Raw genomic sequence first — 26,899 nt, forward strand, 5'->3', positions numbered from 1 at the left:
ATTAGTCCATTGCAGTCAGCAAAAGATGGACTCATTCTGGTAATTAGCACCCTCAAGTACTTCCAGATATCACTAGATCACATGATCTGCAGGAGATCTTTGATCTAGTGCCTGCTTACAAGGTTAACTTTAGAGCTGAATCTGATCCCCTACTTGCTCAAGTTTACCCTCAATCCTGAGGACTCGTTGTACCCCTTAATAATGCTGGAGAGGACCATCACAGTCCATACGGTGGCCCGGACAATTAGGACACATCCATCTGCAAATAGGAAATGTGAGATATCGGTGGATGAGGGCTGGTAAATCATCAATAGGTTAGATTGCACCATAGTTTTATGCATCCTTTATAAGGCATCCGTACAAATAATGAATAGGAATGGTGAAAAGAGGGCACTTGTCCTGGACCAATGGTGGAGTAAAAGGTCTCCACGCACCTGCCATTAAAAGTTTCAAACGATGCCATGGATGGAGCGACAGCGCATACTCGATCCAGGTAGCATGGAAACTTATTTGGCGGAGCGAACTGAAGAAAAAATCCCGTCGGGTCCAGCGATATGCTCGTTCTATCCAAAATTGCGGCTATCTCGGTAGATGAGGGTCAGATCATGCATAATTTGGTGATAGATCCGTCGTCCTTGGGCACTTCGATCCAATCGCAGCAATGGCAATCCGCCCGCCCCCCGCCCTTTACATCCCTTCGTCGTTCCCGCCATTTAGAGAGAAGAAGAAGTATCTCGGGTATCTCGCGATACTGCAGCAATCTTTGGCTTCGCGTTCTGTTTTCAAGTATTGGTTTCTAATATTTCGATTGCTATGTTTCTCTTGGCTATTCTGTGTTGTTCTTGGTGTATTTCTTCTGCAGAAGACTGGAATCGATTCTTTTGGTCTTTGTCCGTGTGGGAAAACCTTTTGTATCGTTCTTGATGTTTTCAGGCATTCTTTTGGTGGTTATATCGTGTTCTCGATGTTTATCTTTAACCTAGATTTTGTTTCTTTTGATTCACATAGATACGGGAAAGCCTTGGGATGCGGAAGAAGATCTTTTTCTATTTCCAAGGAGCCGATGCGGAAGAAAGTGATCGAGAGAGGAATGGGAAAAGAAGCTCAAAGATACACATATTTTGACAAAGAACCATGAATAAGCTGGTGATGAACTTTCTTCTGACCGAAGGTTTTGCTTTGGCCGCGAAGAAGTTCCAGCTCGAATCTGGAATTGAACTCGCATGCTTAAATTCTTTTTAGTGATGCATTTCATTGTATCAGTAGTCTTGATATATCCTCTGTTCCCTGCTTTTCCTTATTGCCAAACAGCAGATATGGATCTCAAAACAGTAGAGGACCGCAAGGCTTTGAAGGAAACCGTGTTGTCTGGTAATAATGAGGACGCTATCCGGACAATCAATGATTGGAAGCCACGGGTATTCTTTATCATTTTCAGTGATGATAAAGGTTATGTGGTTCTTTCGATATTCAAACGAAATAAAAAGAAGATGTAAAGAAGGGAACAGAAAAGTAGACCTAATATACCAAGGAAAGAACTATGGTTATGGGTTAAAGTCACGCTATATCTATACTTGTTACCTCTTTGCTACTTAAGTCTTTAAAACAAGGTATTTGATCTTCACCTCGCCAAGGGCCTTGTTAAACTCTTAAAGATCCAAGAACGTGATGGTTGTGGACAAAATATTATACTCTCCAGATTGTGTTGCAAATCATTCCACAAGAGATGGATCTATTTGAATGGAGGATCCTTCATGAATTAACAAGGAAATAAAATTGACAATGGAAGATCGATAGTCCGATGATAACTATTGTCCTAAAAATGTATATATGATTGAGAAAGTAAAATTAGATTTCCAGTGAAGCCAAGTGGACTCAACAGTAGGTTGGAAGTTTTAACATTTATGTATTAACGGACACATATATTGCTTTAAATTTTTGTGACCTCGTTACACTTTTTCTGAAATTTTATAAGAAGATTTTAGTTCAGCATGCCATGTTTCTGAAAGAATAAGAACTGACAAATTCATACATTATCTCTTGTCTTGTGACCATTTTCATAGCTTGATTTGAAGTATCCTATTTCGCTACTACAATTTGATCTTCATATATCAGTCATGTTAGTCTCACGATGACATTTATGATATGTACTTGCATGTAGTGTGCATTTGAATAGCGTTATGCAAAGCATTGCACATTCATGCTAACAGCATAGTAAGGCTGTGCGAGGGAAGTTGCAAAAAGCGCTGATGATATGCTTGTTTTTGCAGCTACAGGATATGAATCGCCAACTCAAGTTCCAGTTACAGCAGCAGAGGTTGATAGAAATTATTCGCTGCAGAAAAAGATGAGAGGCTCTGGAATGTGCTCGGAAGCTTGCACCAAGGGCTTGTGTGAATGTAATTCTCTCTAATATCACTATGACAACCTATTTATACACTCTGTTGTTAGTGTCTCCAGTAGGCTTATTTAGGAAACCTTTCACCTTTTTTGCTCCCTTCTTTTCACTCTATTGTGGTAGATTTGCTCCATGATATTTATGACTACATAATCATATGAACCTAAATGCTGGTGACAGGGCTCATTGATTATGGTTTGGTTACAGGCATGGGTTGATGGAAACTTTGTATACTACATAATATGTGGGGATTGAGAGATAATAGAATCTGTTGTGTTTGCACAATGTTGCTTGAAGTGCATTTGTTTACTATTTCTCAAAGTGAAATGGGTTCTTTGCAGCCGAGTTTTGAAAGAGTATGAGAGGACAATGGCAATGATGGCGCTCAAAGATGTAAAGCCAGCTTGTTGTGGAGAGCTTCTGGATGTTTCCCAGCATGCAAAAACTGCAAAAGAGATGGATGTATCCATTCTTACTAGTGAGGGCCATGACAAAGGTTTGGACATAGTATTTCTTTCTTTCTTTTTCCTGCGTCTGTTGAGGTATGCATATAGAAAAAAAGAAAAAAAATTAAGATGCGATCAGTACATATTTATACCTTTCTGAAACTGTATGGTGGCGGCAAAAAATGGCATGGCAATCTTGTCTGCAAAACTATTTGCATTGTGGAGCACTCAAGAATTCTAAGTGCTGGTCTTAGAGCACCATTCTAAACTCTCCACATACAATGTTGCTAAGCTCATTTTTGCATATAGTATTTTAAGAGTTCTCATCAATTATGAATAATTATCATTCTCTTCTTGGACCCTCTTTGGGTGTATTGAAAAACTTTATTTTCCTTTGGAGGCCATGGTAAGGATCCACTGACTACTGTTTTTATTAACACCGATCCCATGTGATTGCCCTTAGTTTAGCTTTAATGTGCTTACAATGAATGGAAATATAATATAGTTATGTCTACCCCAAGTACTTGGTGTGGCTAATTTTGCAGGATACTTATTTGGGTCATAGATAGTTTATGCATATAGAATTAAAAATAACTTTTTTATTTTTTCTGATACACATTAGTTTTAATACCTGCTAATCTTTTTTAGTGGTCTTTACCTAAAACAAAAAAAGGAGATGCAATCAAGTGGCAAAAGGAAAGCTAGATACGCCTACGTGTCATAGATTATGCTTATGTGCTTTCTGTTTACTTGGTGCAAAAGATCAGAATTACAATAAATAACACAATCAAGCCTCATACCTGCAAATTTGCACACTTCCTCTTAGAAGGCTTAAGGAAGACTATCATCATGCATTGATGTGATGTCCAGATGTAAAATCAAATAAGTAATGGAAAGAGAGAGAAAGAGGAAATAATTATGCCGGATGTAATCTGGGCAGTGAATCTAAAAAATGGTATTGTTGTAAAAAAAGGGCCCTGAAGGACCTAAGAAATGCCAAGAGTCGTTTTGATTACTGAAAGCAGATACATGAACTTTGCACACAGACGCACAAATACTCTAGTAGCCCCAAGAGAAAATATTATAAAATAGTTCTCCATTAGATGTGTAATGGCAGCCTAAATGATGACTGCTTCTAACAAGGCCAGCAAGAGATCCTGTTTGGTACTTTCTAAAGAAGGAAGGCATGGCAGAAAAACCGCATATGTTAGTTCATAGGGCTATCTGTTTTTTAGCTGTTGAATATTAAGTCTTCCAGTATTACTAAAGGTTCCCATGATATTATTCCGATCGGGAATTTTACACCTGCAGTTCTACTATGCGTACCACTTTGTCTAAGTTTATTCTACTTATGTTTTCTATTTGAACTTACTACTCTACTATCTTCTATGAAATGCTATTCTTGATATTCTACTTTGCCTGCATGTTACTTGATCATGGTTTATTTCTGCTTCCCCTTTTTTCCCTGATGTTGTTCTCAAGATATCCCATTTTTTGATTCAGAAATTCTGCTCCCATGATTTTATTTCCCCTTCATGTTACAATTGGTAATAGTACATCTTGTTTCGATGTTTTCTGTTTAGCATCGCTGGAAAATACAAATGCGCTGAATAACAGCAATTGTTAAATTGGCAGACTCATTGCTCTCAAGTTTGCTTAGGATGCTGATATGGGTTTCAGAAGCAGCTTGACAAAAAGGCTGCTTATCCACACATCATCAATATACAGACAGCATCACTTGAAGGCCTAGCAATCTGAACTGATGAAAGTCATCTGTGTTGAATCAAGGTCAGTGTAATGACACTCTTTTTCAAGCGTCTGCTTCGGTAATTTTCTAAACTTTAGTTCCATAGCATAGAGATGCTAAAGGTTTTTTGTTCTACAGTATAGCTCTTTCTGGCTCCCTGTGTTCCCATCATATTCAGCAATTTATCAGTTGCTAGTTTGTGGAAATCTTGGAATTTTGATGTCCAACTAAAATGTCTGCAAAATTTTTCTGTACTTGGTATCCATCTGTTATTGGTTAAGGGAACTATAATTTCAAATGTGTCTAACCCCTTTTGTGCATTATCTGTGGATTTTCTCTTTGAAAACATGCTGCATAACTTTCCTGAGAGAGTTGAGAAAAACTTATCCTTGTTTCTATATAATTGGAATATGGAATACGTGGTTTTGCTTTTCACTGGAAGCTGAGTTGAAACTGAAATACCTCAGGGACCAAATTTGCATCATTTTCATGAGAATAAAAATCAATGCATCAATCCCTTTATCCAATATGGGGCAATGAAATCCAAAAAAGCCAATTCCTTGGTATGGACATGTCTCTAGACATTGGCTAAGTGTCATTCCTGCATGGTGCTAAGGAAACAAGAAAATCAGTTCTGCCCCCCAACTCCTGCGGCAAAAAAGAAAAAAAAAAAGGAAAAATGAAAAAAAGAAAGAGCTGCATCCATCTGGATGCATTCTGCTGGTTTATTTTTCAATTCCACCTGGTACTTAATGCTTCAGATGATATAACAGCTTGGCGACATCAAATTGTGACATGCGTTCTATTACAAGAAGCCAAATTAAGTCTGTAAAACACAATAGGACCAAAGACACAATCTCTTACTTCTTAATTATAGTAGTAGTAGTAGTAGTAGTAATAGCAAGTAATAATAGTAATATTATTAACAGTAGCAGCAATAATAGTGGTAATGATAATACTAATAATGGTAATAAGAACAAAAATAATAAGAATAATAATGATAATAATAATAATAACAAACAACAACAATAACAATAATAGTAGTAATAATAATAACAATAATAGCAATAGTGGTGATGGTGGGAGTGGTCGTCATGGTGATATTAAAAAACAAAAATCTTTAAAGCAAACAAACTGAATCTAAAAGTATAACATGTAGAACTTTGATACTTGTTGAAATTTTCTCTTGCTTAATGCAGAGTTTCTATTCTTAAAATCAGAACAGTCATCATCAGAGTTGAGGGCACAGCTCAATGGATCGTCCTAGAACTTACTCTCTTCTCGCTTCCTTTCTTCATGACTTTCTTGAGTCCTGCATTCATCTTCCAGAAAAGGTTTCTAAAATGCTTCTTACTGCAGTTATTTCCTCATTTCAATGTCCCTACTCAGCTCATCTCTGTTATTTTAGCACAAAACTACTTAGAATTCTGGCAGGAACTCTAAACTTGAAGACCTCGACAACAAAACTCTCCTTTTCTACCTACTTAGAGGACCAAGGAAGGCCTTGAACTATGTTTTGTGGCCTTGGGACTTCTACTACTTCGTATTCCTGTTGTTGATCTCCAAACTTGGCAAATGGTCCATAGTTCTGCTCTATTTATCTACCAATTCATAGTGTGCCCAAACGACTTGTATAGTTTTTGGCCCCACGACTTGAACAAGCTCTGGGAAGATAAAAAGAAATAAAAAAGGACCTTAAAATTGAAATTTTTTGATGGTGATGATGTATAACTTTCTTCACCCAAAAACAAGATGATGTATAATTTTCTGGGTCTTTGAATTGACTGTCAAGAAACAACTACGCTTCCAAACATCAAAAGTTCTTGCAAATTATTCCATCTGTTTCTCTGCTGCCTAGGAAATTCAGATACCCTAAAGAAAAGAAGAATAAAAACCTTGTTCAACTACACTGAGCTTACAATTCAATCACTGCAGCTCCCCATCCAGCTTCATTGGTATCTCCTCTTGGATGTCTAGTTCTTGCAAACACCTAGTGATCTTTGGGTCTCTTTATGAGAACTTTGCCCGAAAAACAAAAAACACTTAATATAAAAAATTTGAACATGATTCCCTTGTGTTCTGAAGCTGTTTGAAGACCTTACCATAGAGCTGCTAAGTTGCAACTTAACAGATCAGGACCCCCAACATGCCATTTTTCCCTTTAGTTGGAACTGTCATCTTGGTACATTTTAAGAAGCTTTGCTGCGTTTGCTCCTGCTTCCATGGCATGCAGTGATTGATGCATGCTAAAGTCAAATACTAACATATCAAAACTAGTGCATTGGGTGGTGCATCCATGTGATCCTATCTTCTATGATCCATCAACTCGTCAATCTTTATCTTTCTAACCTCGGGTCCCTCTCCTAGTACTGGAGCAGGAGCCAGAAAGAAAGACGAATGTCGTAAACCAGAGGCTTCTTCCTTTGTGGAACTCAATTTACATTCCCGATTTTGCTGAAGGTCTTCACTCTTGCCAGTGTTCTTAGCCGAGCAAACTGGGCATATGCGTTAGCCGTTTTGGTAACAATCCGTATATCTTATCCGGGAATTATGTCTGCGTATCTCAGTTATGCAGATTAATCGCACAACGTGCACGTAGGAAAACTGCACACGGTCGTCGGCTGAGCTGTCACGGGCTGGAAGAGAGTTGGAAATTTGATTAGCTCTACGACGCCGACTAAGTGGCCAGCTTTTGTTCGTCGGTCTGCGACATCGCTATGGCCGGTCCCGAAACGTTTCAGATCTGAAGATTGATGGGAGGCTACGGCAATTGCCAACAAATTCGTCTCTCGTACACCACCTAACTGTGGGGACCAGATTGCCTGGAGATGCGTGTAAAGGTGCGTGACTATATATCTCAGGGTAAAATAAAACGCACCCATGAAGGCGATACGTGCGGCCGCACGTATTGACATGCCCATATCCCGTTCCCCCGATCTCTCTCACCCTCGCCCCCAGCACGTGCTACCTTCCCTGCTTCTGAAGCCAGTAGGGTGATGAGACACGCGTCAGGCACGCGGCCGAACATGCAACCTGGTGCGCGGACACGGCGGCCTGATATGTCGGACCGGTCGTGCTCCCAACCCAGCACCCATCCCCACCCTTGCCTCGCTCGCTCTCGACCACCCAACGCTCGACTCGTGTCCACGCGTCGGGACATCTGGCCGCCCGCCGTAGTGTTGGCCAGTAATCCTGCGTGGCATGCCAAGTCAGCGAAACTCACGCATCGGTGGACTCCACCTGGCATGTCATATGGGGCCCTTTTTTTATTTCCAGCGAGTCCCAGTCCGATAATGTCGTCTTCTCTCGTTTTCGTGGAAATCCGGGATAGCCTCGGGAGGAGTCACACGAACTACGAAGGCACCCGCGGTTCCTATCAAAATTACAATGCTTGCCCCCAAGCGATTCCTGGGCCAGCTGCTACGGAACGCATTTACCCAGCTCCTTTACAAGAATGACACACATGCCCAGTCTGGGACATTACTTTATGTCTGAACGTGTATTATGGGTCTGGTGCTGGGTTTGTTGCGAGGTTGGCTTCCGCGCATTAGAGATTATTTAGACAAGGGAGAAAAGAAAATACCAAGTTGGTACTTGGTTCTGTAAGATAGAAAAGAAAAACATATTCTTTTGCAGATGGAGGGAGCACAAAGAAAGTAGGATTTTTTTCTTTTTTAAAAAAAGTAAGAGATTCCCATACTTTTGCGGTAGTGGTTGCATTAAAACTCTGAAAACATTCAAAGAACAACATATAAAGCATTTGTTAGAGGAAGTGAGGGGCGCAAGAACGTTCCAAACAGCTGTACCAAGGTGTGAATAGATAATATTGCAGTCGGTTTAATATGACATGCCATTAATTTTTCTTTATATTACAGTCTGTTTAAGGTGTGAACTAATTCCTCCTTTCCACGCCGGTTACACATTCAATTTTGTCTCTCTCTATTGTTTTTGTCGAGCACCTTTGCATTAACTTGGATCATTTTTATATTAAAGTCAGATGTCGGGCGGCTCTCTAGTTATTTTGGATATGTGAACAAGCCAAGCTGCGCTGAATGCTGAGCATTATAGGGGAACCGATGTCGGTGGCAGATCTAGTAATTAAAAGGAAAAAGAAGGGGTGTTTCCCGAAGGTGTCAAAGTAGAAAATGGAAAAAGTGGGCTTGGTTGCTTGAGAGTGGAGGTGGATCCGGGCCTTGGCCCACCTCCATCTCTATCAATCATCCTGAGCTCGCCTCTCGAAACAAAAGCAAGACGAGCTCCCATCAGTCCATCACTCCACATGGGTCCCTCTCCCTCTCCCTCTCCCTCTCCGCCCCCGAATCACCCGTTTCTCTTGGCCTCCTTTCTCTCCTAAATCTTCTTCTCTACTAAACGAGAGAGAGCGATCCATCATCATCATCACCACTTCATTTGCTCTCAGGGGCTGACGATCTCCCGCCATACCCATCAATGCCATCCTCGCGGTGCGCCCTGCATCGCACGGCCGCGGAGAGAGAGGCCATGGCGAAGACGTGGTAGAGGGAGCCCGGCCCGGGAGGTTATACACACACACACACACACAGAGAGAGAGAGAGAGAGAGATTGCGAGTCGAAGGAGGTGGGAATGGGGGAGAGCGGCGTCGGGGGGCCGGCAATGGCGCCGCTGAACGTGGAGCGTGGAGAGGAGAGGTGGAGGCACTTCGATAGCTCGGTGAACGCTGTCTCCTTCGGCTTCGTGGCAACCGCCATCCTCATCTCCATGTTCGTCGTCATGGCCATCTTGGAGCGCTTCCTCCGCCCCAGGCCTCCTTTTCTCTCCTCCAACGATGGCCGGAGGCGGAGGGGCTCTCCCTCCGTGGATCTCGAGGCGCAACGCCGCCGGGGCCTCGCCGGCAAGCTCGGTTACCCTTCGCCCAAGGTAGCTTTAAGCTAACCCACACCACACCTCCACTTTCTACATCTATTTACTATTATTTTATTATATCTTATCAGTATAAAGAAAAAATCCCTTTCGCTTTAGCGGAACATCCGTCGCTTGCTTCCTTGGATTATGCGAGCAATGCATGCCTTTCTTAATTATTTGGACTTTAAATAATGCTTTCGGAGCTATATTTCTTAGCTCTTTTTTCTTCTTTTTCTTATGCTTCTTGAATTAAGTATTCCAGAATCCAGAGTAGATTAAGATTAAAAAGATGCAAAATATAATTTTCTAGTGGAACATGCACTATTGTTTTTGTTATTTTCCTGAATATTATCAACAGCAGTGGTATGGGAAGTGTTAATAATAAGACGCACCACGCCAGAGGAAGTTAAATAAATAAATAAATAAAAAAGAGAAGCACGAAGGCTTTGTCGCAATTTGGAAGGGGCAGCTTCCCATGCGGCGTTCAATTAAAGTTGTTTACTACGAGCACTAGCGTAATAGAGGGGACAAGGAGTTAACGACGGATTTGTCGGTCTTCTTAGGACCTGGGACAGAGTCCAAAGCGAGAGGGCGTTGTAGGGTCTCGATCGCGCCTAATCCGGCGAGTTTTCTGTCCATAATGTTGGCGTTGGCCCTCTCTCTACTTGAAGGTACCAAGGTAGGTCAAACTAGATTACAGTGGTGTTTCAATTCGTGGTACAATCACGAGCACTAACACGAGCTGGACTAAAGCTAGTTGTAGCTAGAATACCTGCTAGGAGATGCCATGCAGAACATGCCTTTCTCAAGGTCTCATATGATGTACAGTGTTGTTAGATGCAACAAGAGCTCACTGCACATTTTCATCTTTACAATCTATGGACAAAACACAGTCTTGTATGTTACATTGGAAAAAAGAAATAGAAGCTGCAATTGTTCATTGTCAAACATTTAACCCAAGGAAAAGTGAAGTTAATCAAATGCCTTCCACAAACATAGTTTTAATATTTTGAGTTTGCTAGACATCAGATGGGTTCTGACTGTTACCTATCAAATGATTAGAACCTAGGAAATTCAAAAGATCACATCTGAGCTATTTGCTAACTTGGAAATACATAGAAGAGAGTTTCCTAGTTCAGATGGAGGCAGTGTTTATTGCTCGCCAAGTCTACCATTTGTAGACAAATCAGCGCCTATTATCTTGATTCATAGTGAAATCAAGATGCTCTTGATATATCAGATGTTTGCATATATGATGATAAAAGGATGAATGTGGAAGTAATACGTGATCCGTGAATTATGTAGAATAGGAGTTGGATGATTTGACATTGAAAAAGTTTTTCCAAATTATGTAACCAAGGAATAATTAAAATAAAGTGTTTAATTCACTATTTTGGTTAAGACTGACACCTATGAGATAGTCATTATGGTATATGAGAAGGATTGCAAGAAAAAGGTTGGTTTAATGCTCAGAAGAAATACAAACCCTAGACAACTTTTGTCAGACCTTTTTGGAGTCAATTGCGCTCAAGATGCAATAATGAAATATTTGGAAGAACCATACCCCCAAAGGAGCCTAAGGTAGAAAAAATTGTCTGTCTCATCTATATGAGCATGAGAGTATATATTATGTCAATGAATATTAAGGATGTATCATAGAATGATCCATTCTAAAACAAATTCCACAACAAAATCCATGTGTGCTGAACTTTTATGTGTGGTTACTCAAGCATGTTGGCTAGTTTCCTGCAGTTACATAGCAACATCAAGAATTAAAGTGTTCTTGGGTGGCCAGATCGATATTGATGCAGCGCCTAAAGTGGGTATTGTGCGGAACCCTTTAAATGTGTATTAATAGTGACTTAAGGATGTAGGTGACTTCTTGTGGCAACACTGTGAAGAATAGAAGGTCAAACCATTAAGGCGAATTAGAGAATTTAGGGAGGCAAAGAAAAATATTGCTTGAGATGGAATATGAAAGAAGGAATCATGCGCAGGCTAGCTGTATCTCATCCAAAAAAGGCTAGCTGGAAGGTATTATTTGGATTTCTTTGCCCTGTATAAGTTTTCCAGATCTACCCGGTGCATTACTGACATGGGACTAAATATACACCCGCACGGGTCCTTGCATACTCCACCAATTAAGCCCTAACATTCTTATTAGGATAAAGGCTCAAATTCATTCAAATTCAACGACAAGTACCATAAATTCAATCACAATACTATGATCAGCTCATGGTGAACTCAAATAGGCCCGTGCTGCAGTGCCCCTTAGTCCCCATGGGTCATGGACCGAGTCTGCTCTGATACCATTTATAACAATCTAGGACCTCAACCAAAAAAGGCTATTTGAATTTTTTGGCCATGCATAAGTACCTAAGGTGTATCTACTGCATAGTTGATGTGGGACTAAACACACTTTTGTACGGGTCCTCACACTTAGACAAATATGACTTACTAGAGTTCCACTTTGTGATTAATGGATGAGTAATAATATAGGGCATGCCATGCATTGCAGGCAACTCATTGCTGTAAGCACACCTCATCCTAGGTTGATTCATATTCACTTAGTCAGTAGATGCATATTGCACCAATGTAACATTATTTGATGTGTCTTCCTTAATTGATTATTTAAAAATGGTTATTTTTCAGTAGAAAGAGAAGGGAACTCACTTGGTTTGGCCCATAATTTAAGATAGAATTGTTTTTCATGATAATATACACAACAAGAAAACTGTTGGCTCCAAGCCCCCCAGTTGCATGATGAGATGAGACTTAAAGGTTAAGGTTTTATCAATTGTGATCATATGAAATTGAGGGATTTAATATCTTTATGTTGCATTTTTTGAGGAATTGTTGACATTATGCAGTGTACAGATGTATCCATTTAAGAAGGACCAAACAAAATGGTAAGAATAAAATTACGAAGGTTTGGCTGCTTCTGAGAATGGGACTCGAAAAGATTAAGGGAAGGATAACTCCATGAGTTTCAGATGACTGACCTTGAATTACTTATCATTGCTAATTGGTTACAGTAATTGCATCTATGCCCCTTAGCGACCCTGGTCGTGTACGAAAGACCAAGAAGAAGGTGCGGGAATAAGACAAGATTATCAAAAATCATAAAAGACTGATGCGATGAAACATGAATACCACATCTTGAACAAGAAGAGATACTATATTGATTAGAGTCCTTTCATGTGCAAATAATGTATGGCAAGTAGATGTTTCAAAATTGAGATCCAGATGGACTAGTGAACTCTCATTACCATGACTAAATTCTCATTTTGAAGACAAGAAGGTAAAGCCAAAAAGAGATTTCTTTGTTTATCTAGAAAAACTCCTACAGATCAACTCTCAAGAAATTGATGGTGATGTGATTCTAACAATGGCCTCCCTAGTCCGCTTTCGCCAGTTATTTGCTATCTCTTAACATAAAACTCTGCATTCATTATGCTAGCCATGCTTCTAAGTCCACTCATCGCCATGTCTGTGTTTTTTTTTTTTAATGTACTTTATCAATGGAACTGACCCTTGGAATAGAATTTTCTTATTCCTTGAGTTTTCCTCGGAATAGGATTTTCTTGTTCTTTAAGCAAATTAACTGAAGGCTTTTGACTTCTCTGAAGTGGTGCTTAAATCTTTTGCTCCGTAAAGCATGTCTGGTCGCACTTTTTAGTCTGAATATTTTTCCCATTCCAGAAACTGGGGCATTTGAAGAAAATTTTGTTATCTTTACAAGAAAACAAAACTTCCCCCCCTGAACTGATGGTCTAGAGGCTGACTATCAGGATAGTGTTAATTTTGCTGTAGAGCATTGGTGTTTCATAATAGGCAAGATTTGTAACAACTGATCATTAATTTTCAGATAGTCATTATTGGTTTAATAAACATAATCTTGATTAGAACTATAAAATTTGATCTTCAAAATTGTTTGAATGGACCCCTGATACCATTCAGAACACACATCAAGGAAGAAAGAAAAAAGGTGGGGTGAGGGAGGGAGGGAGAGAGAGCATGATCATAATATATTGGTCCACTTTCAATTGTTGAGAGGTAGTTACATTTAGTTCTAAGTTTTGCAAATCTTAAATGATCACACTGCACTCATGCATATTTCTGCTTCAACCTGGTTCATATATTTCTTATGCTTAACGGTGCAGCCTCAGCCTCTAGAGCCTGTTGCTCCAGGAAGGGACCTACCTTCCCCCAAAATGGAGAACTGTTTATGTTACATGCATGTTGACTCGATGAAAAGCTTATTGGTAGTATCAATGTTGACTCGATGAAAAGCTTATTGGTAGTATCTTATCATCAGTTTTCCACTAAGCTTTCATTGGAGACATTTGAAGGCATCTGATTTTCTGAAAAAAGTATTATATTTCTAGTTCTATGTTTGCATTTCTGGGTAACCTCAGGAGTTTATAACCATGGGACAATTTCTAGATGCAGTGAAAGAAGTAGCCTATTTAGCTGTAATGATTGTTAGTATGCTGGTTGAATGATTATTATGCAGACTCATCAATTGTTTTAACCTCTTGACACGGTTGCAGATGGTTCAGCTCGCTGTGACTAATGCTGTGCTTCTCTTGCAGATGTCAGTCTATGCAAAAGGGGTTTCAGTGCTGATGCCCGGGCATGATATACCCACCTTCATTGCTCACCCTGCCCCAGCACCTTTACCCCCGGAACGTAGTTCTTGGCCTTCTCATCAACATAATCTAATCGCTGGGTCTAAATCAAATCTAAGTTAGGAATCTCGGAGCATGGCATTGTCCAAATTCTCATCTTCCTGCAATGTCCATTTCCCATTTGGACAGCCTGCTTGGTTCCACCTGAGGCAGTTCAGCTGGTGCGGTCGTAACCCATGTTTCCTATCTGCTCATGCATGCAGATAATGTCAAAATACAAGAAGTTCTCCACCTCTCTCATGTAGTGTATGCTGCCCCTGTTCGTTCAAGGGATGGTGTGGTGGCTTTCTGAAGGACATATCATTCTGTGTATTTGCTATTGCACAACTTGGATGCTTGGAAACAGTAGGACTGTGAGGCCTTCTGTTTCGATCCGTCCGAGATTTACGTGTCAATGTTCAGGAGAAATCAATTGAGTTCTAGACTCTCCTCTGGCTGTTCCTCTTTTCTGCATGACTCAACCCAAAAGCAAGGTTTTACAGGTCGCAGGGATCAAAACTCATGGATCTGCATGCAAATCTACTATAGGCTGCTATATTCGTTTCAGAAGTCAAAACAACTTTCCTTGTAACCCAGTGGCAGATCTAGATTTCTTGCATGGGACAAGAATTTTTACATGGCATTCCAGTAAAAATTCATTATCTAGAGTTACAGTTTGCTGTATGCCTTTTGCAATGAAAAGGGTTGTACTGTCTTGAATAGCCACTACATCATTCATTTTAAGGATGGACAGCTCTATCTTTAAGGTGGACGGCCGGGGTAGTGTAGATTTTGCAGAAATTAAAAAAGAAAAAAAGGCCTTATGGTATTCAAGATCCACAATGAAAAATCTAAATGTTATGAAAAACTTGTGGTATTCATTGAGGTACATGAGTAACAAGAAAGGTTTAAGTCCATAAAAACCAAAGGATCAATTTACTGATAAGGAATTGATGAAGTGTTTGTTAGAATAGGGGCTTCCGTATCTGTTTGAATTAGGGTTAAACTCATATGATAGACAGGTTGCGAGATGCTGTTTCGAGAGTCTTAAGAGGACATGCAAATAAAAATTCATTTTCTTCCATTGGCAGCATGCACAATGACTTCTATTATCTATCTTGGTTCCAAAGTTGATAACTTTATAGTTTAAGGTTTAATGAGAAAGTACTTCTATTTCTTAAAAACGAATGCCTAAGAAGTTTAGTTATCAGTTCCTAGTTTTATGATTTGATCTGGAATCAGTTTGTTTGTGCTACACTATAATCGTTGCATATTACTTTAAGCGATATAAGATCGTTCTGGAATATCTTCCTTAATACCAAACAGGACTTTTATGTAATATGCGAAAAACCCTCTACGAGGGGGGTTATAAATTAGGCGGTACTGAGCATTTATTGTAATACAGTACATGTGGTAACAGAAAAATGGAGGGGCTTATATGCAAAACAAGCTTAAATTTGGATACACTTGAGTACAATTACAAATTTATGTGCACATATGCTTCTACATCGTTTTATTGCCAACTAGGGGGCTTTGTGTGTCTCATCTTTAAGGTAAGAGGCTAACTCTTTTGCAACCTAACAACTATTTCGCATTACTACTCCGAAGGCCCGTAACACTTAGTGTTGTGGGTGTGGTGCCAAATTTAGTCCCATACCGACTAGGCAGCGGAAAGGTCTGTACCTTATAAGGAGGGGAAACCTCTTTCCTCACGAGGCGTCTTTTGAAGGGCAAAATCGTGAGGGCATCCCCTCATCAGCGTTGGACGCGTGGGCCGGAAATGTCTTCCCCCGTAGAGCTGGATGTGCGGGCCGAAGCGCCCAAAGCGAATAATACCTCATGAGGGACGCAATCTCTTTCTCTGCTCGGCTCGGTTGGGACTATATTGTTGCGTGGGCCCAAAAAACTCCGCAACAGATGGCGTGCCAGGTAGGGGCCCACCCGCACATAGAAACTCTCTCTGGGCCTGGAGAGCTGCGTCGGCTCAGGCCGGCCCAGGACCTTCCTGCTGGGGGGGCTATGTTGTAAGTGTGGTGCCGAATTTAGTCCCATACCGACTAGGAAGCGGAAAACTCCGTGCCTTATAAGGAGGGAAAACCTCTTTCCTCATGAGGCGCCTTTTGAAGGGTAAAACCGTAAGGGCATCCCTCCATCAGCACTGGACGCGCGGGTCGGAAATGTCTCCTCCCGTAGCGCTGGACGCGCGGGCCGGAGCGTCCAAAGCGGACAATACCTCGTGAGGGACGCAGTCTCTTTCTTTGCTCGGCTTGGTTGGGACTATGCTGTTGCGTGAGCCCAAAAAATCCCGCAACACTTAGAATCCAGAAAACCTCCAATTCACTAAGGTCGTATCCCTGCGGATGCTAAGTTCTTTTTAACAAGGAGATGAAAATCAATCTGGAGGACAAGTAGTGGTTACAGTTTTAAGAGGAAGGACCGCACACTCAGTCTGATCATGATATCTGGTGGCCATTATACATGCTAAGGGTGGGCGGCCAGTCTGAGCCATGGGATTAGATGTAGAGCTTCCTTCTAAGGTGATGGAGGTTGTTTTATGCCATAGCGCAATACTAGGAGAAGAAGGGCTCTTTTTCTTGAAAAAAAAACACCTCCTATTTCTTTCTATATGTGAGATCGCCTCCAAAGCCGTTATTATTATCTCCAATAGATGTTATTTCAAACATTTAACTCTAGCGCGACCCGAAAAAAAAAAAAAAAAACAGGTCAAAGCTATGCAAAAGAAAATAAGAGATCCTTGTGGAAAAATGCAAGCTAAGAGTAACAATTATAAAGCCTCAACCTAAACCTAGTCCTTAATTAGACCAGAGCGAACCTATTAACCTTACCCAAGCAAGGTCTGACCCTTTGTTCGTGTCTCAACTGAAGAGGTCTAGTTCATGAATCACAACTAACGATATGCATGACGGCACACTTGAGCTCCATTCAATGAATGATGAGGAGAGGATCGTGACTCTACCCAAGTCCATTATCGGGCTCGGTTGGCCTTATGATGATTCACTTTATAGCAACCAGGCTTTAGAAGAGTAAATTAAATTAATCTTGTATAATAAACCAATTTATTTCAATTTTTATTGTCAAAACAATAATTTCTATAAATATTCTAGTCACCTGACTTTCTCTTTAAACCAATTTATGCTAGAACCCATTTGCCTTCTGTTGCTGGAATTTGGACCCGGGGGCGACCGTCGACTGAGGAGGGGGGAACTCTGGCGAGAATCGACGAACGACGGTCCGGCTGGCGCGCAACGTCCTCCGAAAAACCTGCAAGAAGTCGGTGGTCGGGGTTCCCGGCGCCGGCCCTCCGAAGCTTAAGTCAGAGGGGGCAAGTGTCTCAATCGAGAGAAGTAGTCAATATCCCCCCCTCCCTTTTATAGAGGGAGGCTGGGTTACCTGTGATGTGACGGGGCAAACGGTCTGTCGTACGATTGGACATGTAGTAGAAATTAATGTTCAATCGTGTGAATCAATGCTGTTACTGTAGGAGATTAGGCCGAAATTCTGAAGTCATCGTGGAGTCATGCCATCATTCGTAGCCACGCAGATTTGCCGTAAGGGGCTTGGTGTCCGTAGACAGCAGAAGCCATACGCCTTAATTGTTGAGTAGGCTGGGTGCCTGCAGGGGCCATGCGCTTTGATTGTTGAGTAAACCGGATGTCTGCAGGAGTCATACGCATTGATTGTTGACGAAGGCAAGGCATAGTTTTTCGGTCGCGCTGCGGGGGGATGTGACCACAGCACGAAAATCGGGCATCTTTGGGTTGGTAGAGCTGCTCGGATGCTTCCAGGTCAGAGGAGGTCTGCTCGACCGCCTACAGGTCGGAGGAGGTCTGCTCGACCGTCTGCTCGACCGGCTCCAGGTCGGAGGTGCCACTCGGGCGTCTCCGGGTCTCCTGGTCGAAGGATCTGGTCGGTCGCCTCCAGATCAGAGGGTCGGACGCCTCCAGATCGGAGGGTCTAGTCGGACGTTTCCAGGTTAGAGAGGCCACTCGGGCGCCTCCAAGTCGGAGGGTCTGCTCGGATGTTCGTGAAAGCGTGACGACATATTTTTCCCCCAACACCTTCCAACCCTGTAGATAATTCTATTATTTTGTCAGAAGTTGTGAAATTATAGCTATAAATACGAAATCTTGTTCACTATGATGTTTAACTATGTTGTAGGATAACACCAATGAAAAAAACACTACCCTGTAAAATACTAGTTCAAGCAGCATTACCGGGGCAAGAGACTAGTTTCTATTATTGAAGTTCAATAGTTGGTTATTAATTCACAATATTAGTTACTTATTAAATCTTAGATATATCTTTTCCCAGATAGGAGATAATTGCTTATAGAGATAAAAACAGGCGCATTATTTTATTTGTTTTACCTTTTGTTTCTCACTTTCAGTGATTATTCTCATGGGTTGATGAATTCAGGATAAGTAAACAAAACTTTGTTTGATGGCCAAAATATACATGGATGAGGGGAGGGCCACCTCTGCATAACCTTTTGGAAGATTTATATCTGCGGAGATATCTGGGACGTTAGCAATCTAATGAAGCTAGATTTTGTTGACGAAGAAAACAATTACAAAAGGAATTTAGTTATTTACCACTTATGCAGGTGGAATATATGCTGCCATGGTTGGATGACAAGATGGCAAACACAACTTCTTAAGAGTGTAAACTGATAGAAATAAGAAAACTTTGAAGGAGATATAGCTCATTAAATTCACCGAATAATCTGAAACTCTATATTTAAGTTGAGTTGTGGACATAAATAATAATATTTTTAGTGCACAAGGCTTGGCAATGCTCTAGCTTAAATCTATAAACTAGTGGCAGGAGTTTTTTACTTAAGAGTTTCCCGTCCATATTGGAATATTTTAGAAAGTTGCTATTGCACTTGCTTTTTTAAAGGTTTGTTTTGATTTTTTTGCAGAGAGATTTCTATGCCCTTATACCAGGTTTGGGATTGCCTACCGACGAGATCGGTACTCAGTGACCGTAGGGTGAGGATTCCCCCCGGTGTCCGACGTGTGATGTCGACGAGACAGTTGAGCATGAGTTGCTACAGTGTGTGTGGTCGAGGAGGTCTTGGTCTCTAGCAGAGATTCCACATGATGTATGGGGACTGAGGGATTAGTCCTTGCGGGTCATCCGATGCTGGTCTGCTAGCCCCCAGCTTTGCCATGTGGCTATTAGAGCTATGTGCATTGCTTACTAGATCTGGCTGGCCAGGAATGCTAGGATCTTTGGCGGACACCATATGTCGCCGAGTTATGTGGTAGAGTGTGCTTGTGTACAAGCAGAGGAGCTTAGTTACGGGACCTCGTCAGGTGGGCCTCTGATAGTTCGGAATATCTGGGACTCCCATTCCGTTCATGCAGTGCCTCGTTTGGTGTTTTTATCTGGGAGTCCCCACCCCCGAGCTTCCTCGAGATTAACTTTGACGGGTCGATACAGGATGGTGAAAGTAGAAGGGGCGCTGGGTTCGTCATTAGGGACCCGAGCTCTCGTGTAGTAGTGGCTGGTGGCTATCAGCTAGCAGAGACCTCGGTCCCCAGTGCCGAGCTGAGGGCTGCATGGGAGGGCCTTCGATATGCGCGGTGAGTATTGTAGGCTCGCTCCATTATTATGGAGAGTGACTCGGCCATTATTATAGGGTGGATCTAGGAGGGTCGGAGGGTGTTGGGGTGGGACCATCCCCTACTCCGAGATATTTGGGCCATGGGTAGAGATGGGGATGCCTTTCTGGCCAGGTATGTTTATAGGGAGGCTAATGGAGCCGCTGATTGGGTGGCCTTTTACATAGGCAGTCACTCAGGCGGCACTTTATAGATGCAGGGGGGAGAGCTGCCCACGGCTCTCCGTGATATATTATTTTCTAACTTTATTGGATGTCTCTGTACTCGCATACTGTGAGACGCCCGCCTAAGCCAAAAAAAAAAAAAAAAAAAGGATCCACGCGCGTATCTCAAGTAACTTATTTAACTTTTTAGTTATTATCTCTGCTAGTTGAATTTGTTTAAAGATTAAATTAAAATCAAACGAATTTAAATTAATAAAAGAAAAACAAAAGTAAGCCGGGGAGTGCACAAAATAAATGAAACAGAACAAAAAAAAATTGGTTTAGTTTTAGTTGAAGAGCTGCAATTTTAAATTTGTTGTATGAGGTTGAGAAGATCTGAGCATTACTAGTTTGTGATAGTGTTCTTAGCAATTTTATTGGAAAAATCAATATAAGAGTTTATTAGAATATTTCTATAGGATTCGGCCGAAAATTCTCTAGCTTCTATTTTAAGATCTATGGAGGTCCTTTTTTTTTTTTTTCCCCATAGGATTTGAGTTAGGTAGAGTTTGATTGATATAGGGCCATGCTTAAATAAAAAGTCTAGTTCACATATTCTGCAGGATTTTCAACAGGATTCTATAAAAATAGCTAAACAGACCTTAAAAAAATTTACAGATCCTAGAAGAAAAAAAAAAGAGAGAAAACAAGATTTACGATCAATCTAGATTAGAGAGACGTTTTGGATGCTCTCTAATTTCTTGTGGACATTCTATTCCGAAATTTCTCTTCGCCCTAACACCATTCCAAGAATCAAAAAAAAGGATAGCAAGTGAAGCAATCAAATAGAAAGAAGAGAAGATTAAAACATTGAAGAGTACAAAGTATGACATTGTGATAAGGAGGTTTCTAGCATAAGTTTTATGACGAAATAATAGAGCTTGAAAGAGATGAGATACTCCAGAAGGCATTAGAAAGATGTCTCCGCCACCCATACAATCTCTCCGGCTGCAAGACAATGATACCATTGGCTCGTTGTCTTTGAATTAGTTGTCTTTGAATTAGTGGGATAAGGGGGCTCTGGTGGTTGCGGTGGAAAGAAGAAAAATATGTGTAGCGAGATGAGGTCCAATGAGAGAAGAAGAGTTGCGAGTTGGGACACCCCTTTAGATGAGAGGTCTCGGTGGTTATGGTGGTGAGATGAAGAAGATATGGTGAGAAAAAAGACGACGGGTGGTTGTTCTAGTGGAAGGACAATATTTGTGTGTCGGAATTTTAATTTGGGTTAGTTTCTTGAAAATTTAAATCGAAACCAAACCGGTTTTTTGGTTTAAATTTTTTAGAACAAAAACCAAACTAACTATATCAAAAAAAAAAAAAAGAGAACCAAACCAAAGTGATGGATTAGGTTCAAGTTTGCAGTTTTTTTTCCTGCACACTACTCTGCAACTAATTTTACATGTCCCTGTCCAAGTTACGCCTCATTCTCTTTGGTGCTGCGTTTGATGGAAAAGTAGAAGCCGTGATCTTTCTCCCTCAGTTGTACCTGGCAAATTATTGATTGCTTCTGGTAATTTTCGTACACTGCTTCATGCCATCTCATTTCCAGCCTTGCACTTTGGGAATTGAGTTGAGGAAAAATTGAAGTCTTTTTGGTTCGAACTCGTGGTTCCCCCAGCTGAGCTCTGCATGCAAAGATCCAGAGGGTAAAACGAGAACCTCGCACCCTCTGCAAAACTCTTACCGTGTCGTGACCTGTTTACCTTTTTAATCTCCAGTCCGCAGACCACACACATCCGGTTCCGTGATTCTGTCGGACTAAAAGATTTTGTTTCCTGGCATCCATGAAAGTTGTTAGATTTACTTTTATTTCGAATGGGTGTTGCACCACACTTGCTTCCCTTTTACTTTTTCTTTGTTTCAGGGGTTTGAACGTTGCTTCCCTCCATGAGAACAAGTAAAGCCGGAAACTATATTTCTATCTTCTTCTAAAAATATTTTTTTATTTTTATAATAAAAGCATTTCTTAGGTAATATTATTAAATATATTTTAGAAATATTTTTTACTGTATAAATCATAAATATTTTTTCTAAAGCAGTACTAAACTCGTCTCCCCGTTCTCCAATTTGGTTTATGGCCCTGGTATGCTAGATAATATCTTTGGTTCCTAGGAAGCTACGGTGACGCCACGGAGGAGCAACCGGCCTTCTCTTCACTGATGATGTTGCCGTTCTAATTCTAAAGTGATTATTTTTAATTTCTGCTCATGTGAAATATAAAGTACATTTTTTTATAAATCAACTTAACATGATTTTTTTTCATCAATGAGTTATTTGTGTTGTGAGGAATATCTTGGAGTAGGCGTGGCTGTGTAACGGTATTACGGTGGCCGCACCACGACGAGCCCATGCCCGCGCGGTGAGGGGTAACCTCACGGGTACTCTAAATTTTTTATTTTTTATACATTGGCTTCTCACACCATACGTATATGAGTACAACCATTCAAATTAGAGACAAAAAGCTGTCTAAATAAGTAGAAAATATTTATCTCATTCACAAAAAAAAATCCTACTAGTGTTGCGCCATATAGAAAGCCACCTAATTAGCAGTTGTATTAGTCTTTCGGTAAACATGTGTGGCTCTGAATTTTTTACCATCTGCCGTATGTCAAATAGGGCTGTCAAACGGGCCGAGCTGCTCGGGCTCGGCTCGGGCCCGGCTCGGTAAAAGCCCGGCTCGAGCTCGGCTCGTTAGTCAAACGAGCCTGAGCCCGAGCCCAAAATGAGGCCCGTTTAAATCTGAGCCCGAGCCCGAGCTCGAGCCCGAGCAGCTCGCGAGCCCAAACGAGCCCAAAAGAGAGCTCCAAAATCGAATTGGATTGGTTTGGGTTGGGACTTAGCCCGTTAATCCAAACCCAATCCGTTAATCCTTCCCTCCCACCTGACTGGCTGACCACCTCCTCTTTTTTTTTTCTTTTTTTCTTCTCCTTTCTTCTGGGTTTCTCCAGAAGCTTCCGGTGCCCTCCCCTCCCCTCTTCCGGGTGTCCCTCCCCTCCTCCCCTCCGGGTGTCCCTCCCCTCCCCTCTCGCCTTTCTCCTCCGCCGCCGATGACTCGCTGCCTCCCTCCGCCGCCGATGCCGAGCTCGGTTCCGTTTCTCCCCTCTCTCTTTTCCCCTCTTTGCCGACTCCTCCACCGGCGATCGTCGCTTTCGCGAGCTCTCCAGATCCGAGCTCCCTCCGCCGCCCTTCGTTCGTCTCAGAAGAAGAAGGCACCGGTCGTTAGGGCTGTTAACGACCGCGAGCTCTCCAGATCCGAGCTCCCTCCGCCGCCCTTCGTTCGTCTCAGAAGAAGGCACCGGCCGACGAGGTGAGTCTTCTCTTTTTTTATTTCTTTCTTCTGAGTCGCCTTCGTTCGTCTCTCCCTCTCCCTCTCTCCAGATCCGAGCTCCCTCCGCCGCCCTTCGTTCGTCTCAGAAGAAGGCACCGGTCGTTAGGGCTGTTAACGACCGCGAGCTCTCCAGATCCGAGCTCCCTCCGCCGCCCTTCGTTCGTCTCAGAAGAAGAAGGTGAGTCATTCTTCTCCTTTTTTTTAATTTCTTTCTATCCTTCTTCTCTTCTTCTTCTCTTTCCTTCCTTCATTCTTCTCCGACGAACCGCCGGAACTGAGCTCGGCTGGCGGCTGCTCGTTCTTCTCTCCGACGGTCGACGGAGACAGAGATGGGGATGGCCGGATGGGGCTGGGGATGGGGCGGGCTCGGGCTCGCCGCTCGGGCTCGGGCTCGGGCTCGGGCAAACGAGCTTCCCGAGCCCGAGCCCGAGCTATGCCGCCCGAGCCCGAGCCCAATCCTGGGCTCGGTACTGAGCCCGAGCCCGAGCCGGGAAGTTGGTGAAATGAGCCGAGCCGAGCCTGCGGAGGCTCGGGCTCGGCTCGGCTCGTTAACAGCCCTAATGTCAAAAAGTAAAGGCTGTCTATTCTACTTAAAATGTTGTCTGTAGAGTTGCCTTCGAGATGGATGCACTCTCCACTCAGAGCATGTCTTGTCCTAGGTAGGAGATGCTTTATAGCTGCGTGAGTCGCATAAAAGTCTAATTTTTTTAAGGAAATTATGAGTCCCAGCTCCCCTTCTAATAGTCTGGAACCAAGAGAGTCAACTGCTTTGCTCCATTTCTTTCTTCGTCGCAGTAGCACCGCGGAAAAGACCGAGCCAGAGACCCATCATCTGAATAAATTGACGGCCTTCGTCTAATCAATCAATCAGCCTACACTATCATCAACCGTCCGGAAAAAACCAACGTACGCCTTGAAGGCCATTTCTTTCATTATACTTCAAACTTATATCACTTTTCAGGAATTAAAAAAAAATATCGAAGGCAAAAATACGACGCGCAGCAGGTACCATGGTTAGATATATCAGGTTCCCTTTTCATCATAAGGAGAAGTTATAATACATTTAGACCGTACGATCAAGATCAAACGGTTCCCAAGCGGGGGAAGAACATCGTGATCCTTCCCCTCACCCGCGACTTAAAACAGCGAAGAGCTTTGCTTCTTTTTTTTTTTAATTGAAAGGAATGATTTATAAAATAAGGATAGAGATAAATTTAAAACAAGTCGAAAAATAATATATTTCGGAGTGAACCAGATAACCATCTCTCTTCAATTCAAAAATTATTCTAAAATGGTTGGCCAGCCATTCAGTCGGTAACCTATGTGCTTCATCTGAAAGATTATCTTAAACCATGATTTAGATATCTCTAAGAAGTAGATGGTAGCCGCACCACCGGGCGCTATGTTGGATCCGGCCCATAACCGTCACCAAATTAGCCTGCCTTTCTCATGACTTCCCTTCTCTTTTTATCCCGCTTACGATTCGGAAATGCTGACCCTGGAAAAGTTAACCCTAAAAACAGATTGCATACCTAAACCGCTCCCAGGAGGGCAAGAGACTAGAGAAAGATGAAGCACTCCAAGGAAACGAGGGGATTCTCCAACGACTCCTTCCCCTCGCCGCCGTCACCACAGCTTGCTTCCTCCGCCCTCCTTTCATCCTCATCCGGCGGCGGCGGGATTCGGAGCGGCGACGACCGGCCGTTCCCCCTCGATGCCGGCACCACCCTGCATTGGCCACCGGTGGTGGCGCTGCGCAGGTCCGCGGCCCGTTTCGCAGCCGGGGACACCGACCTCCGGCCGGACCTCTCCCCTGGGTCTCTACGGAAAGCATCCCCGGCCGGAACACGGCTCCTCGCCGCATTCCCCTGCCCCGTCTCCCTGGCGGAATACGTCCGCCCGACGGCACCCGCCCTCCTTTTCACCGGCGATTGAGAGATCCTCCCGCTGCCGCAGCTGGCGCCGCTTTCTCTGTTGCGAGAAAGCTTCCTCTGGAACTTTGCCGGGGATCTCTCCTCGCTCGCTCTCCTGGGCTCCCCCTCCACCTCCTCCGCGTCGCCCTCCTCCCCAACTCTACTGTCCGTCGCCATCGTGGAGGCAGAGAAGCCCTCGCTTATGCTGCAGACCTCGGAGTTCTCCTCGGATCTCTCATCGTAGCCTCCGTTGATGGAGCTAACACATGGACCCCCCTTCAAAACCTTGTCGAATCCTAACTCCTCCTTCTCAATCCCTTCCTCCCTCGTCCTCGCCCTCGGCTTCGGCGTCTCCGAGAGCACCTCCTTCACCGTCTCCTCCTGAGGCGCCTCAGGCTCCGGCGGTTTGCCGCAGGAAGGAGCCTCCGTTTTGCTGAAGCAGCAACCCATTCTCCTCCACTACAGAGGCATCTCCGGCGATCTCTCGGCTGGGGAACGGCGACGGCTGCGGCTCTCCCACCGGGATCTGGGGAGCTATCTGGTGGCTCCTATATATAATTGACCTCCTGGTCTTCGAGATCAACAAATTTTTCCCTTTTCTCCCTTTCCAGGTTCCAGATGGGGGGGTGCATTTAGCGGAACCGTGGGGCGAGAGAGGTCATACTAAGTGCGCGATAATCACGAAAATGCCATCATTCACGCGGCCACGCCCGTTTTTAAAATTCTTAGAAAATAATAACTTTGTTTTAGCGTCTGATCTGTGGGATTCAATGTCGGCTGATCAGAAGGACGAAAACGCCCTTCTCCAACCGAGGCCTCCGATCCAATGAATTCGGCTAGGGAGGGGATGGGGGGGATGGGAGCAGGGCATGATCCGTGGGGACCCCATCAGGACCGTCCAACTGCTGGACCTTCCCTTCCTTCTGTTCCGATTAGGGCCGGCAGGAAATTATAATGCATAGGATTCCCGGGATCGGAGGAATAAGGCTGAGGACAACCGTCCAATCTGCGTGGAGTCTTCTGTATACAAGAGGATCAGAACGGAGGTGGGATCACTGATGGAGCTGTCGGGGACGATGGACCCGACGGGGCGGGTCCGGTATTTAATTAAAGTCCGAACCCGAGAATTACGGTGTCATTATATAAAAAAGGTACCGCCAATCTGTTCAATTTTTAGTGCTGCTTTTTTTTTTTCTGGTAAAAAAATGGAGGGACCAGCTCACCCGCGTAGCAGTTTGTACTGGACCCCCTTCCATCTGAAAATGTTCGATACAAATCGTAAGTTTTCGCGTGTTTTTTTCGACTCGTGGGCTCACCGTCTCACATGTGGGTACATCACTCCAGCGCTACCTTGATACAGGTAGAAAAAAAGCATAACCACCAATAAGTCATCCGGGCGCGGGGCATCCAGTTCCATAATTTTTGGTGCTGCTTCATAGGAACGAGTTGGTAAGATCTGGATGCTATCTATTTATCTCAAATCCAATGCTGGTGGGACCCGTGAGTTCGTACAGCCAGCTTTATTTTTCTAACTGATACAAGGAAAAAAAAAAATATGCCGACACTTTATCCTGGTCCACGAAGGAAAGAGCCACATTTTTTTCGTTTGGGAGGGGCGGGGTTGGTAGGATGCTAATAACACCAAGTATAAGAAAAACAAAATT

The 26,899-nt window shown here is 42.9% G+C and overlaps 2 protein-coding genes and 1 long non-coding RNA gene across 7 annotated transcripts; 2 read left to right on the forward strand and 1 right to left on the reverse strand.

Annotated features, from left to right (window-relative positions):
* Positions 1–405: 405 nt before the first annotated feature.
* On the forward strand, positions 406–6,339 carry LOC103714613. Of its 5 annotated transcripts, none has more exons than XR_005514021.1 (6): positions 406–738; positions 1,009–1,418; positions 2,271–2,399; positions 2,740–2,894; positions 4,480–4,632; positions 5,791–6,339. It is a non-coding gene; the product is annotated as an uncharacterized LOC103714613 (long non-coding RNA). The 5 variants fall into 5 exon arrangements; XR_003387076.2 differs by lacking the exon at positions 5,791–6,339 and having other exon boundaries at positions 407–738; positions 1,009–1,146; positions 1,312–1,418; positions 4,480–4,949; XR_605251.4 differs by lacking the exon at positions 5,791–6,339 and having other exon boundaries at positions 408–738; positions 1,009–1,146; positions 1,315–1,418; positions 4,480–4,949.
* Positions 6,340–8,833: 2,494 nt separating this feature from the next.
* LOC103714614 lies at positions 8,834–14,872 on the forward strand. The gene is made up of 2 exons (XM_008801922.4): positions 8,834–9,488; positions 14,069–14,872. Exons 1-2 carry the CDS (start codon positions 9,195–9,197, stop codon positions 14,225–14,227), a joined length of 453 nt encoding a protein of 150 aa, XP_008800144.2. The 5' UTR covers positions 8,834–9,194; the 3' UTR covers positions 14,228–14,872.
* A 9,469-nt stretch (positions 14,873–24,341) lies between these two features.
* LOC103714615 lies at positions 24,342–25,866 on the reverse strand. Its single transcript, XM_008801923.3, has one exon. It carries the CDS (start codon positions 25,683–25,685, stop codon positions 24,882–24,884), a length of 804 nt encoding a protein of 267 aa, XP_008800145.2. The 5' UTR covers positions 25,686–25,866; the 3' UTR covers positions 24,342–24,881.
* Between the last annotated feature and the right edge of the window lie 1,033 nt (positions 25,867–26,899).

The sequence above is a fragment of the Phoenix dactylifera genome, chromosome 11 (assembly GCF_009389715.1).
Source record: "Phoenix dactylifera cultivar Barhee BC4 chromosome 11, palm_55x_up_171113_PBpolish2nd_filt_p, whole genome shotgun sequence".
Classification (NCBI taxonomy): Eukaryota; Viridiplantae; Streptophyta; class Magnoliopsida; order Arecales; family Arecaceae; genus Phoenix; species Phoenix dactylifera.

What these genes read in the sequence shown, in the direction of transcription:
- LOC103714614 (XM_008801922.4), top strand. Translation starts at nt 9,195, where the DNA reads ATGGGGGAGAGCGGCGTCGGGGGGCCGGCAATGGCGCCGCTGAACGTG. An exon ending in TCGGTTACCCTTCGCCCAAG is followed by an intron (nt 9,489 to 14,068) that starts GTAGCTTTAAGC and finishes CTTCTCTTGCAG; the next exon opens with ATGTCAGTCTATGCAAAAGG.
- LOC103714615 (XM_008801923.3), bottom strand. Translation starts at nt 25,685, where the DNA reads ATGGGTTGCTGCTTCAGCAAAACGGAGGCTCCTTCCTGCGGCAAACCG.